This window comes from Haliaeetus leucocephalus, unplaced genomic scaffold (genome assembly GCF_000737465.1).
Source record: "Haliaeetus leucocephalus isolate CR32 unplaced genomic scaffold, Haliaeetus_leucocephalus-4.0 Scaffold973, whole genome shotgun sequence".
NCBI lineage: Eukaryota > Metazoa > Chordata > Aves > Accipitriformes > Accipitridae > Haliaeetus > Haliaeetus leucocephalus.
The window spans coordinates 34,258-48,667 of NW_010973409.1; the positions used below are offsets into that span (position 1 = coordinate 34,258).

Here is a 14,410-nt window from a genome sequence, read left to right on the forward strand (position 1 = left end):
TGATCTTTGTGTAAGTGAAGTTTGGATCATTTTTCCTCCTTAAGTAAAAACTGTTGTACTTAGTAATAATTTATGTTCAGAATTTTTCATACTGCCTCTCTATGTCGAGCTCCCGCAGTAGTAGTATCTACATATTTTGATAGGCTCTGAATTAATTAGTATGTCAAGAGAAAAATCTTGCTGTTACAACATTGAAAATGTCCAGCAATTAGTAGTGGTCCAAAAAAAGCAAATAGAATTTTAGGAATTACCAGGAAAGGAGCAGGGAACAGAAGGGAAAATACTTAGACTGCTCTAACTCTGTCAAATACTTGTCTCAAATACTTTTATCAGTCCCCTTCCGTTTCTGAAATGGAAACATTGGAGTGGGGGAAAGTACTTTTCATCACGTTTGTTAGTCTTCTGTACAGAATGAACTCTGTGTACTGGAACTTGGCTACACTGGAGTCTTTTTCTGATGATGGGGAGGGAAAGGGCAAATCAGGAAAGTACAGTGTTAATAAGTGCTGTGGAGTGGCTGAATAGGAGGTGTTTGCTAGTTGTTAATATCGGTATGGGGGACCCTCAAAGAAAACGAGGTGAAAACTCAAAATAAAAGGAGGTGAATGAAAACTGGAGATTATTATGGGATGCGTTGGATGCCAAAAGTGTATATAGATTTGAAAAGTATTTGAAAGGCAAAATGTTGTTAGAAAGCCTTGACTAAGTGAGTGGGAGGCTATAAAATAGAAAGATGGTGACTGTCACAGAATATCTAACATGCAACTTCTAGAAACAGGCAGGGCTTAGAATGGGGAGCATCTCTCTAGACTTGTTCTTGTACTCTTGCATAGTGACATACCACTGCTGTGGCTTTCTTCTGGTTCCTAGGCTCATTGTGCAAGAAAACAAAAGGATTTCCGTGACTGAGGGGTGGTAGGCATGCGTAACTGAGGAACCAAACAAAAGATTGTTTCAAACAGCAGAAGGAGGGTTCTTACATTTTTTCTTAGAAGACTGATGAGTTACAGAAACTTGGCATAGGATGCTGGAGTATAGATGCATTTTGGTTTGTACAGCCAATCATACATTTTAATTAGCTCGGATACTTTTAGTATGAAATAGAAATGCTGAAGAAAACTAAAATATTTTTCTTACTTCTGTGTTACAAGTCTACATCTAAAATCAGACTAGGTCACTTTTTACTTCATATGTTTGTTAGTGAAGCACTCTTAATTGTCCACTTTTGTAAGCCACAGAGCAAATAGGGGTTTATGTCTTCTGTATTTTTAAGCTTAACGGTCTAGAAAGTAAAATGTTGGGAATTTATGTGCTTCAGATGAGACCACTGATGACTCTGCTTCTTACTTCAGAAGTGTACTGTACTTGAAGCAATGTCGTGCTTACCTGTTTCTAGGAACCTTTCTTTTGACAAGATTTGTCTCTTATTGTTTTTCAATATACTTTTTTCCTTTTTCCCCTCCTATCTTCTCAGGGTTATAGTATTATCTGAGAGGCAGATTTTCCCTGACTTTAGCATTGCATGTAGTGCTAACTAGGATTTTATCTACAAGTAAGTTTTAAAGCTTCTCTCTGCTTTTCTCTAGAAAAGCAAGTGATCAAAAGCTTTTATGTTACAATGATTAGATTTTGGAGATCAGATACTGGTTACAAGGGAGTGATGCTTCACAGAGGTTCCAGAAACTAGAAAAAACATATTTTTTTCTTTTCCTCAAAGTTTCTTACTTCAGAACTGCTGCCTGATAGGAGGTAAGGGAAGCAAAAACTGCTGCATTTCTTTGTGATTTGTTTTTTTTTTTTTTTCTTGTAGTTGAAAGTACTTTTATATAATAATATAATAATTATTAGCATGGGGGTGGAAACATGCTGTTTAAAATATTTTAAATTTACATAAAATAGCATGTTGCTATTTTAGCCACCTTACTGTTGCTTTTGTGTTGGGGTTAGGGGCTGGAATTACATACAAAGGTCTGTAATGACACAGAGAAGGGTACATGTTTGACTTCCTTTTGCAGAATTGAGGACAAAAATCTGTATTTTTTGATTTTGTTAAAATAGCCCTACCATTGATAGGTCTGTCATGATGTGATTTGTTGTTCTAATGGCAGCAGGGCTCTTTCCCCCCCTTCCTCATACTTTGAGGCCTGTGGTAAGTGATAACCACAAGTTGTCTGTCTCTGATAGCACTGTCACGAACAGGCAGATAGATACTCACGTGTTGTAAGCTTCTGGAGTTTCAACAGAATCCAAACTCTGTCTCTGCTGGGGACAGGCATGTTTCTGCATTGGGAAAGCTGGAGCCTGAGTGGTTGCTCCCAGCTTCTTCTACAGCTTAAACTCACCTTTTTCACAGGAAGAACGAGAGGCAGAAATTTCTAGCTATTTTTTAGGAGTCATACACTTGAGAAGGAGGTGCAATGGGAAGTGTAAAATATGGAGTGAGGGATATGTTTTATCTTATGCAAGTGGGATATAGGTTAACTGGGGAAAAATAATGGGATAACCAGGCAAACCTTGGGAAGGTTTCCAAGAATACCAGTGAAGCAACTCTTAGCTACAGGTCTTTCATATTGGAGAGAGAACATGCTTTTGAAATCTTGAACAGATATTGTTGGAAAGAGATTCATAGGAAAACATGAGAATTTGGAGAATGTTTTTCAAAGCTGAAGCTGTGTCACTATTTCTGTGAAATATTCATAGGAGAGCATTCTTTCTTCCTGCACTGGATCCAGATCAGCACTGGTTTCCGTCCTTGTTCAGAGCTACTGCCTGCTTCAAAATGCCACTGTATGGCTTGCTGTCCTTGCTGTCTTTAAAGCTTCAGCTGGGGGCTTGGAGTGGTGGAGGAAATGAAGCAGAGCAGTGATTATTAAAAAAAAAAAAAAAAAAAAGTTGTATACTAATGACTAAATTTAGTTGCATCCTAATGAATGGTCTGAAGGTGAGCTATACAGCTAACAAGTGGATGTAACACAAGCTGTCTGTCACTTTGTTTTAATTAAATTTTACATCGTAATGATAAAAAAAACAGTAAAAGGATAATGTTCTCTGGCAAATAATTCCCATGCTGTAACAGAGTCTTAATGTTCTTGGTATTCCCATACAAGTCTCATCTTGCTTAATTACAGATTGCTCAATCTCCACAGAGTGCCAAATCACACTGCATTGGAAGAAGTCTTCTGTGTCTGGATAGGATTTGCTGGTTTTTTAGACTATTCTAAGTGAATATTATTGTACAAGTTTTAATTAAAGCATTAGTCAAATTGGAATTCAGTGGTATAAAATGCTTCCAAGAAGAAGTAGGCTTATGCATAATTTTTGTGGTAACTTCCAAGAACAATTTTATATCCATAAATTGTCACAAGCTTGTTAGTTCTTCTATTTCATACCCCTTTTTTTCTTGACTGTTTAATGATGGTGGCTGTAAAAGCACTACTAAAACCAAACACAGGTTTTTATATCAGTTCTTAATTCCAACGTGTGAATGAGTTGCTGGATTGGCATACAACCCTTGTATTTCTCGGTGTTTATCAGGAATGTGGCAGGGAACAGAAGCCTTTATCTTGTTGAAGTAGCTTCTGTCTTAAATTGTGCTCAGATGGTAACTTTCAGCTTGGGTCTGTGCTAGAATAAGGAGGTAGACTCCCCCTTGTTCCAGCGTCTGCTTCAGAGCTGCACAGTGAGCTGCCGAAAACTGGATGGTGTGGATTTATGTTTCAGCTGAACTCAGTTGCTAATTCCCTTCAGCTGTAAATGGCAGTCCGGTTCCCTTCCTTCTGCTGCCACCCTTTGTGTGGGCTCTGTTGTGTTTCTGGTTCTGTATTAACTTGGGCACCAGAAACAGAAAAAATGACAACCTACTAAAAAGGACTTAGCTTTCTGACCAGCTCACTGAAGAATCGGATGAGCACTAATGTAGGAGAAACTGGACTGCTTCCAGCAGCCCCTGATGGTGATGGTAAAGCTCTGTTCTCTTGTTCCTCCTGGATGGAGGATGGCTGAAATGGATCTGCCCAAAACCTAACCTTTCTCTGGTTTAGTCTGAGGCTTCATATTTAAAACTGAGCCACCCTGATGACTGCGTGCCTCCGTGAGGTGCCATCCTGCTCTCTTTCCCCTCAAGCAGTGCTCCTGGTGCCTGTTATAACCATCATCCAGCCCTCTGGAAAGGCAGCTTGGGGAGCTGAATCCACAGAAAATCTGTATGTGTGTCTACATCTCTGTTTCTTTTCTGGTTTAACTCCCTGGAATGGCTATCCATGAGGTCAAAATGGGCCTCAGAGCCAGCATGGAGAGATGGTGGAGAAACAAGTCCAAACCTGCCCTTTTCGGTGGCAACTGCAGTAGCAGTTTAGCTGTAATGTGAAACAGCACCTGTAGTAATGCCTGGAAGTTTGAGGTCAACGCTTTTATCAAATCCCTATGAGGCAGATGTGTAATTTTTCTCCACAGCTGAAAGAATGGCTATCATAGATCTTTGGTTTTATCAGGTTTCTTCTTGCCTTATTAATGAATGTCCACAGAGATACCTTTAAATTTCTAAATGGATTATTCACTGGGTATTTTTAATGTCTGCATGATAACTGCTTGATAAAGCCAGATTAGTGAAAGTTTCAAGTCTTTGTGAGTGTTGTTTTGGGTCTTTTACGCACATCAAGCCTCTTCTCCTTTTGGGCAAGTTCACTATTTCCTCCTTTGGTATGCTTGTCTGCTTCTTCCTCTCATCCCTGACCTGGAGAAGTCAACTAAAGAATGGTGCTTCTAATTAAAACATGCTTTGGAAATCCTTACAGTGGTGACGCTGAGAAGGAAGCAGTGCTTGGCTTGTAGGTATGTGTGTGTTTGACACCTTTTTTCCTTGCTTTGGAAGCTGCATGAAGATAAGAGTTGCTCACAGCTTTCTGCTTTCACTTTCTACAGAAATGGAAAAGAATTCCATTTAGGACTGAACATGAGCTTGCTCAAATGATTTTTGACAAAGAAAAGATATTATGATGGAATGATTATCATAGTCTCTTGCTTGAAAGCAGATGCATATATTGCCTTACTGAAAATAATTAAGCACTATAATATTCTGTCAGAAAAGTTAGTACCATAGATGGTGCTTTACACAAATGTGCAAAGCATATCGTAAGCTTTTCCCTTTGCAGTGCTGAAGTTTGGATGTTATGTAGATTCAGTCATTTACATTTTAATATTTGTAAATGATTATAATGTAAATGAAACAGATCTCTGTCTGTATTTTTCTTTTATCAGTGTTTGTTTACTTAGGATGCATTGGAAAAGAAGTAGATGGGAATTAAAATACTGAATGGTGGTGTCTCAAAATTGTAATTACTTCTGATAGCGTGTGACTTCTCATTGCTCTAAAGCAGCATGCAGGGATTGGTTCTGTGCTATATACGCAGAGGAGTAAAGGAATGTCATTTCAGTATGTGTTATTCTGTAGAAAACATCTGTGGCACAGTGCCTGTGAAAATGATGATTATCAGCCATAAACAGATATGACAATTCACTTCAGAAATTAGTTTACTGATTTCTGGAACGTTGCATTTACTTTCCAAAATAAACAAAACTGTTTGCTTCTGGTAAATGGTGAAAAACACTTCAGCTTCTTTGTGAGCAGGAAGGGCAATCTCCAGGGAGAATGAGTCATGAAAACATTAGTATAGTTGGAACTTACTGTTCTACAATTACGTTATTTTAATTGTTAGGATTTTTGATATCCAAATGGAAGCATTCATTATACTGCCTTTTTATCTTGGAGATGGACAGTCTACTAAGATAAAAATCTTAACCCAAATCTTTGTTAGCTAAGCGTACTTTAACTAGCTTTAGGTCATAAAACCAAGATGAACACAAGTTACAAATTAATCTTTTATTAGCTGCTTTATTATTCTTTTATTAGTTTCATTTTATTAGCAGGAAAACTGTTGGAGCAATGGTAAAATGTAGCCTCAGGAAAGAATATTTGTAATCCTTTTGGGATGCTTCAGCCTGTGGATTTCTTGACTCATTATTGGCACTATGCATTACTAATTGTTGAAGAGCTTATGTCTTCCTTTCATCAGAATTTCACTACTATTTATTTATTTATTTGCAAACCAGAAAGCAGTAGGTCCAAAGAAAACAAGATATGATGATAGTTAAGAGGGGCAGATCAGTCATACCAGCAGCGCTAGGGAGAAGAGCAGGGGTTAAGTAATAAAGATCCATGAGTTACTGTCATTGCTTGGATTTCCTGGGAGAGTGACTTTAATGACTGTTGTAGTATGATGTGTAATTAGAGTGTTTTTAGCTGTAGAAAACATCACATAGGTTTTAACATTTTAACAAAAATGGAAAATTTTTATTTTTGCACAGCTGTGTATCAGTGCAAAAGAGATGCTTGTCACTCCCCGTGTTTAATCTGAAGAAGTTCTGCAAAAGAGGAGTCAAGTATTTGGCTGGGACATAGGTGTTGACAATGTGTTGTGAAATTCAAAAGTGCCTAAGGGGCTGAGTGTGTAGTTCGTGGAGAGGCTTCTTCTGGCAGTGGCAGGAAGAAGCTGTCAGAAGGAATTAGCTGCTGCCCCTGTCTCCTTGGATGGAGCAGGCACAGTGCTCTGCTGCTGTTCTCTGTGGCATTGAGGAGTGGAACCCCACTTCAAAAGGTTTTGAGGGCTTGTAGAAACTGCCTCCTGCAGACATTCACCTGCGCTTTGTGTGTGACTGCTTTTGCAAGTTGTAAGTTGGAATTCTTTATTTATCATGAGGCCTTGCCTAAGGGTAGTTTCATGGGTAGCCAGAGGTCCTGGTGCTGAGCTCATTTAGGGTTTGCATGTTACAGACGTCCTCTAAAGAATAATCCCTAATTAGATGCTACAGGATTTCTGTCCTGGGCTGGTGGAGTTTTCTGGCACGTTTGTCGGAAACGTTGGTTAGCTAGATGGATGAAGAGTATAAAGGGACAGAAAATGAAAAGGTGAGGAAAACTTGCTTATAGACCTGTAGGAGCTGTTCAAACCAATGTATTTGCCTCTGATATTTGGCACAGATCATGGCTGTACGTGCTAATTCAAGATTGCCAATCTTCCTGGCTCAGTGAGCTGCATAGGATTGATATACTGTGCTGAGAGGGGAAGGAGAGGACTCTAGAAGAGGCTCACTGGCAGAGGTGATCACTCCCTAGAGATCACATAGCACTATTGTAGGGCAAGGCATGCAGCTGAATGTCAGGCACACCAGGCAGTGTGATATGGTCAGCCCTTGCCAGGCTGTCAACTTGTGTATGTAGAGATTTGAGCTTACCTAGCGTCCCTGTGTCGCGGATGGAGTGACGCTCTTCACTTGTAAGAGAGAAGGAGCAATATGTTTATTGATATAAAACAGCAGTTTAACAGTGTTTGATAGTAAATGCAGCTGTGGTTTAACAAGATTTGATGGCGAGGTTCACTTGATACTTACTGCATAGAGGACAGGGTCAGACAAAACTGTTGGGGAGACCCTCCTGTTGAGTCATGAGGTTCAGAATGGATCCCCTTGCTTTCTAAACTCCTTCTCAGAGGGAAGTTTAGGCGCAGCTGGATCCAGACTTGGTCAACGGTCTATGTCTAAAGGATTATATATGCGCAATCAATCCTTTCCATCACTTAGCTCAGATTTCAAAGTTTAGCATGCTATTAATCACTTACTGAGAATCTGTTGCAGCAAGGACTCTCTCGACCTTGAGGAATAACCTTGAGAGGTGTCCCTACTCAAGGTGAGATCCTGGCATGCAGCGCGCTACCATGCAGGAGAGCTCAACGGGCCCTGGGCTGTCCACTATTTATGGAGTGAGATAATTGACTCATATTTACTTACTGACTACAGGTGTTAGTTTCTTCCAAATTTGGCTTGAGTCAGACATTGACCAGCACTGTGGTTAGGCAGGTGCATTGTTCAAATTAGCCCTCAGCTATTGTATTATCTGTCTCCCCTGAGTCCACATTGAGCCGGATGCAGCCATCACGACCAGACACATCCATCAGACCTCCACTGATGGTTATCACTTGAGCAGGGTTACGGGAAATACAGGTCAGGTTGGGGGGCGGGAGGGGAGAGCACACCGCCGCACCCTGTAGCAGGACAGCCTTCTTGAGCACCACCTGCCACTGAAACTACAGGTGGGCTGTTCTTCCTGATTTTCTCTCCTGCTCCACTGATTCCCAAACTCCACGCCCTAAATGACTGTCCACCAACAGTTGCTGTGAGCTGCCACAGGCCTTTGCAAAACTTAATGAAAAGCCATCTTAAATGCGTTGTGGTCCCACAGACTCTTTATTCTGCCTCAAGTCACAGTTTAGGAGTGTAGTTGATGTAGCCCAGTGAGTTGTGTTATGAAACAGAGCAAATCTTGCACAGAAAAAAATCTAATCTGGATTGAGAGACTCCTAAAATGATGGGCATATCTGTTTCTTGGAAATGTGTTCATTACTTATTTGTGATACAAAGCCAGTTAAAAAAATCACAGCTAGCTAGCAGCTTTTGTACTAATAGTTCACTATCAAATTTATGACTCCCAAGTATAAGTGGGGTTTGGTGAAAGGCGTATCGTGTTAGGTGACGTGATGAGAGCAAATGTGAGGTGTGAGCTGCAATCAAGGTGTCTGTTGTGATCCAAGGGTGAGCTGCAGATAGTCCACTGCAGTTTGAAACAGTCTTGAGGAAAAATAGCATTGAAATGCCAAATAATATCAGTGATACAGATATTAACTTAGAATGTACATGCATTTCAATTTATGAACATACTTCTCAAAGTGTGCTGGTTAAATGAGATTATTTTGGCAGCTGGTTTTTCTGAAAGCCAACTCTCTCCTAGAATTCCTTCCTGATTCTGTATTTAAACAGAAACAGTGCATGGATTTTTCCATATTTGTTTTATGTTACTTTTGTTATTTGCAGACCTATAACTTCCCCCCACCCCCAAGACAATCAAAACATAATAAAACTTCCCTTCTCACAGAATGTTGTTTTCTTTGAAGCAAAACTAATGGCTAAACTCACTGTTTTACATTGCTGCTGTTTATCTGAGTTTTAGGATCAGTTTAGCTACATGAAAGTAGCAGTCGTGTATTTTTAATATTGTGATCGCATGATACTAGAGTGTCAGTCATTCTCAGAAAACTTCATTCTAAAAACAATAAGTTTTATTAAACTGCAAGATAAGTTCATTTTATGCTGAAAAAAAAGAAATTACCTTGTTCTTCTTCTGCACTCTAAATTTAGTTTAGAAGTATTCTGATGCTAGTCAGTTTAAAAAAGAAACATCAGTAAGTATATTCTGCTATTATATACTAGGGATAGCGTTTTTCTGTGAAACTTTTATTTAAAAAAGGAAATCCAATTGCACCCAGTTTCCCTCATCCCCTTCCTTCTCCCAAATACCTTTTCCTCTGGCTCTTATTTAATTGTAGTTATGTCTAAGCAATGCTTTTTCAAATGGAAGATAAGTTAAAAACCTGGCAACCTTTTGTGCCCTTCTGACAAATTCCACTCACCATGCTTTTCATGCTTTTTTTTTTTTTTCCTTAGAGTCAAATCCAGTTTTAGTGCAATTGTGAATTATCAGCAGGATGGATAGTTTTTGAATGTCTGATTTTACAGATGCTTATTATTATAATCTTACTAGTCGTGGTAGTAGAGAATATATTCATTGCAAAAACAGAGTCAGTCCATCATTCTTGGAAGTATTTGTAAATGTAAGTCCAGACCAATGGAATAATGCTAATTTCTATGAGTATAGCAGCTCTTTGCACACTGGGAATGTGATAACCCATTTTTTAGACCTTCAAATGCCTCAAAAAGTCTGAAGTCTAGTTTTGTGTGGGGGTGGCAGAGAGATCATGTAATTTATTTCACTCTTCCTTCTTGGCAGTGCCAGATAATCTGCCTTGTCATTTACAGGCAGTGTAGGTAACATGATGCCTGACTTTAATTCCAGTGCTAGGTGGAACCTGTCCACCTTGGATTTTAAATCTTCTAATGAAATTACCCCAGAATTGCAAAGTTTGACCTGTAAGGGATAAGAAGAGAGATTGCACCCAAGTAATACTTTTGTGCACTTGCCAGCAGACTCAAGAGTGGTACCTCAATGTTGATGGTAACTGTATTAGCAATGTTGAAGGCAGCCATCATTAGTTGTGCAGGGTTTGTAGGAGAGGTGAAATGGTATTTCACCCGTAGGGCTGGATATATATACCTCACTTTCTTAAAGTGCTATTAAATGTCACTCTCTGAAGTGGTTTCTGTTTCATGAGGTAAGAGTTACTCTGTTTCAGCTGTAACCTTACAGGTGCAATCAACAGTTCAAATAGAAAGGAACAGCTCTTTTATATTGCACTTCTATATATGATGTCCCATGGTGCTCTAGTGCACATCTGAGCTTGATTGAGAATTGCTGTCCTAAAGACCTCCAGGAAAACTTGGGTTTGAGGGCTGCAGAAAACAAACCAAGATGGCAACACTGACAAACAGTTAGATAAGAACAGAGAAAGTTCTTGAATGTTCAGACTGATTTTATAGTTTGTATGTTATGAGCATTCACACTGCAGCTACTGTTGGAGATTTATTTCTGGCGGTTTTTGTATTTAGGGTTTATGCCAAGCTTACTCCAAAACATGTTGACTCTTTAAGGCATGTTTTGTTTTAAACGTTAATGTTTAATTGGTGTGTGGATTGGCCTTGCCAAAATTGCAGCTCCTCTGAAGATGAAAACAGCACTGCACTGTTTCAGAAGTTCATCAGGTGAAAGCATTAAAATTTTTTTTCTTCCTTGCTGTTCATACCAGTTTGGTGAACTATAGGTCAGTGGCTTCATAAAAAATGTTTGTGTTGGTGTTGTCATTACTCTGTCTGCAAAATCCTTTCTAATCTTTCGCAAAAAGTATGGTTGTAAGGACTTAGCAGCATGTTAATAGGTAAGAGTTTGTGAAGATTTTTGTTAAGGCCAATTTCAGACAAGCCAAGACACAAAGGCAATAGCCACAATGTTTCCAAGGAGATCCCTGCTGAGCAATGCAGATGGTTCAGAAGGAATAAATCAGTCCTGAGCACAGTTACACCTCCAGATTTAGGTTTGTGAGGAAAGTAGAGCAGCACAAATCTGTAGCCTGAATTGTAAATTATTTACTTGTGTAAAGGTTGCTAATATCAACATCCCATTGCTTGTTCTAGGGCATTTCATCCTCACGAAGTAGAAGCTCATCTCTTCTGCCGCCTGGGACAGTTAATTCTGCATCTCCTAGTGGCCAGAAACATATGAATCAAAGTGGGCCAACTGTTGTAACCATTACACATCACAAATCACCTGCAGCTGCTCGAAGAGCGAAGACCCAGCGTTCTGGTCAACTCCATGAAGTCAGAGAGGTAAGAAAGAAAAATCTGCTGTTTTGCTATAACGTCTAAATGCTTGTTTTCCTTTAGAATAAGCAATCAAGTCTGACAAGTTAACAGTTCTCTTTGTTTCCTACTTTATGTTTGACTGCTTTGTTTTGATCCCCTTGCTGAGCAAAAGGTGGTCTTTAGTTCTGGTTCAGCTTAAAGTCTGGTGTATACAGGCTTTTTTATGCCGATGTTAAAATTGGCATGTGCATGTGCTTAAAAGAGGAAGTAGTTTGGCCACAGCTCCCAGACTTTGCAGTGGTGCTGCAGTGCTGGAGGAACATCTCTTTTAAGCTGCATGCAGCAAAACCTTTCAGATTGGAAAGAGGGCCCTGAAGCATTTAAATGTAACTAGAAAAAACTCCCTAACTTGAATGTCTGTTGAATGAATGTGAAAGAAGGCACAGCTCTCCCCACTCAGCAGTTTGTTTCTCTGTGGCTATAGTCTTAAATTTGTTGTCAAGTTTATGTTGGTGGCCTTGTGATGGAAGAATGCTTTGTCCACGTTAAACACATGAAAAGCAAACAAGAAAGCATGTTTCTTTCAAAGCATGTTTACCAGGTTTTAAGAAGTATAACTCATACACCAATTTAAGTCTGTCTTCCAGACAACAAAAATAGTACAGAGTTTTAAGCTTAAATAGTATGGTAGACTTTCACAGAACTCACTTTCACCTTTCTTTCATCCCTTGTTATTTTTGCTTTGTCTGAATTTCTTGCTATTCTCTAATAGTGCCTTTGTAGGTTCCCCTCCCACCCCTTCTACCAAAGAAACTGTTGGCAGCCTAGCTGCTTTAAAGCATTCTTTTATCACATGGGTTTAAAATATCTACCCATATAAAATAACTAAAATATCAAGATGCAATCTCCAGAGTCTGCTTTTAAGTTTACACTCCCTAAATGTTTTATAAATGGAGACCTTTCATATTAAGAGATTGAATAAATTCTTAGTGTGTGCTCACAATGAAGACTCAAATTACGCATCCTGATGAAGAATGCTTGTTTTTGTTCTAGTAATATTAAAAGTAAAAACTTCCCTTTTATCCTCTATTGTATTACGATAATCTTCCCTTGCTCTGAAGAGCATGCTGTCTGAATGTCACCCATGTTTTCTTTACATTATAGAAAACACACATCTGTTTGTTTTTCATGAGAATGTCTTGTCTTTGCCTACCAATCGTGTCTCCCATGTTGTTTCTACCTTACTAAATGTATTTGCTCTCATAGGTTGACTTCAGAGTGCACCTTAAACCTATTAATAAAATACACAGTGGGAGCTGTTGCAGTTTAGTCAAATGAAGCTGGGTAGGGCTGAAAAGAATTTAAAAGAGAGACTTAGTATATGTGCTGATCATAATAAGTTGGGAAGGGAAAAAGACAACAGATGCAAAAAACTACACTTGGGAAGGAAGAAATAAATACTAGCCTATAGTAAAACAGAGAATAAGTGGCTAGGTATCATCCCTGCAGAAAAGGCCTGGGCATTGCTGACTCATTTGTTTGCAGTCTATTGCAATGTAATGTCATTCCAAAAAGGTAAATATTACAGGACTTTAATCTGTAATCATGGATGATGATTATTTTGCTATGTTTGATGTGAGTGATACCTCAGCTGCAACACCAAAACCTGTGAGAACAACTTAGAGGGCTGCAATAAAAAAAATCTTAGACATTGAACATGTGGTAATGATTGAAGGTTAAAAGAAATTAGTGTTTTTCAGGGAGGGAAAATGGTACCAAGATAAACAATGCATAAGAAAATTTTATAAGGAAGTATGTGAACTTTACCTTTTTGTGTATTGGATTTTTGTGTGTGCGTGCTGCTTCTTAAAGAGCATATCAGTGTAAAAATAGTCCTTCTGCCCTCTTTCCCAGTCTCATGTAAAAAGTGGCTGCTTGACTGATCTTGTTTCCATCTTGTGAAAGGATAAGTCTTTTTTTCCAGATTAAGGAAGCAGATTTCGTTTCAATGGCATGCTCTGTGCATTTCCTTCTCCCTCCTTTTCCAGAGTGAATACATTAACTTGGGTATATGCTGCCTGTTTTTTTCAGGGAATATTCTTGTTCCCTGTATGAGTCAATGGTGACTGTTAGATCTTACCCTCCCTTGTTAAATTTATGAATAAAGAGATGGGTCCAGAGGCCTTCACAAAAGTGCACTTAAATCTGTTTTAGTTTTTTTTTTTTTTTTTTTTTTTTTTTAATCTGAAGCGAGGAGAAATAGGAACTAAAAGCACAATAAGAGAGAATTAATCCCCTCCTCAACACCCAAACCCTTGCTTTTGTTTGGAAGTTGTTTGGTATGATTTGGATGAAGGGAACAGACTGCAAAGGGATTATAGATCTGTGTTAGTGTTCCCCTTATAAAATGAAGTCATTGAAGCTTTGACATGCAAATAAATTTTTTGTTGTTGTTGTACTGTAAATAGGACTATATGAACTAATTTTACATCTTGTAAAATACTGTAGTCGAATCAATGGACAGAGTCAATATGCTTCTGGAAAATGAGAAGTGTGTATTTTTTTAAATTTTAGAACTATTTTATGGTAATACTACAATATTGTATAGAGAGATCTGTGAAAAACAGGAATGCTGCAAAAGGGGTATCCTTTACGTGGGACATATGGCCTTCACTAGCTTGGACAATGTCCCTGGGAAGTGCTGAACTTGAAATTGCTACTCAATTCTGGACGAGTTTTTCTTGATTTGGCCATGTTATGTGGAAACAGTGAAGTGTATCTCCATCCTGCAAATAGGACAAAATGTACTCCTATATTTGACATAATGCAATGATATTTGGTAATACTTGGTTGTTCTTTTTCCCCCTTTTTCCTTTCATAGTAAGAATAAACAAAATGTTGTTTCCTTCTGTTGTTTGTTATGGCTGATTTGATTTATTTATTTTTTTGACAGCATAGAGAATTTTAGTGTAAAACAGATTATAGCAAAGAGGTCTATTTAGCACCAAACTGACATGCAGAATTCTGTGAAGGTAGTAAAAGCAACTGT

At 38.7% G+C, this 14,410-nt stretch overlaps 1 protein-coding gene across 1 annotated transcript in view; it reads left to right on the forward strand.

Moving 5' to 3' along the window:
• The window catches only part of OSBPL10 (oxysterol binding protein-like 10), a gene marked incomplete at its 5' end in the record, with an annotated part of 87,082 nt that overhangs the window by 3,594 nt on the left and 69,078 nt on the right, over positions 1 to 14,410 (forward strand). The window contains one exon of the mRNA XM_010584375.1: positions 11,194 to 11,385. Within this exon, the coding sequence (XP_010582677.1) occupies positions 11,194 to 11,385 (192 nt within the window). The remainder of the gene's footprint in view (positions 1 to 11,193; positions 11,386 to 14,410) is intronic.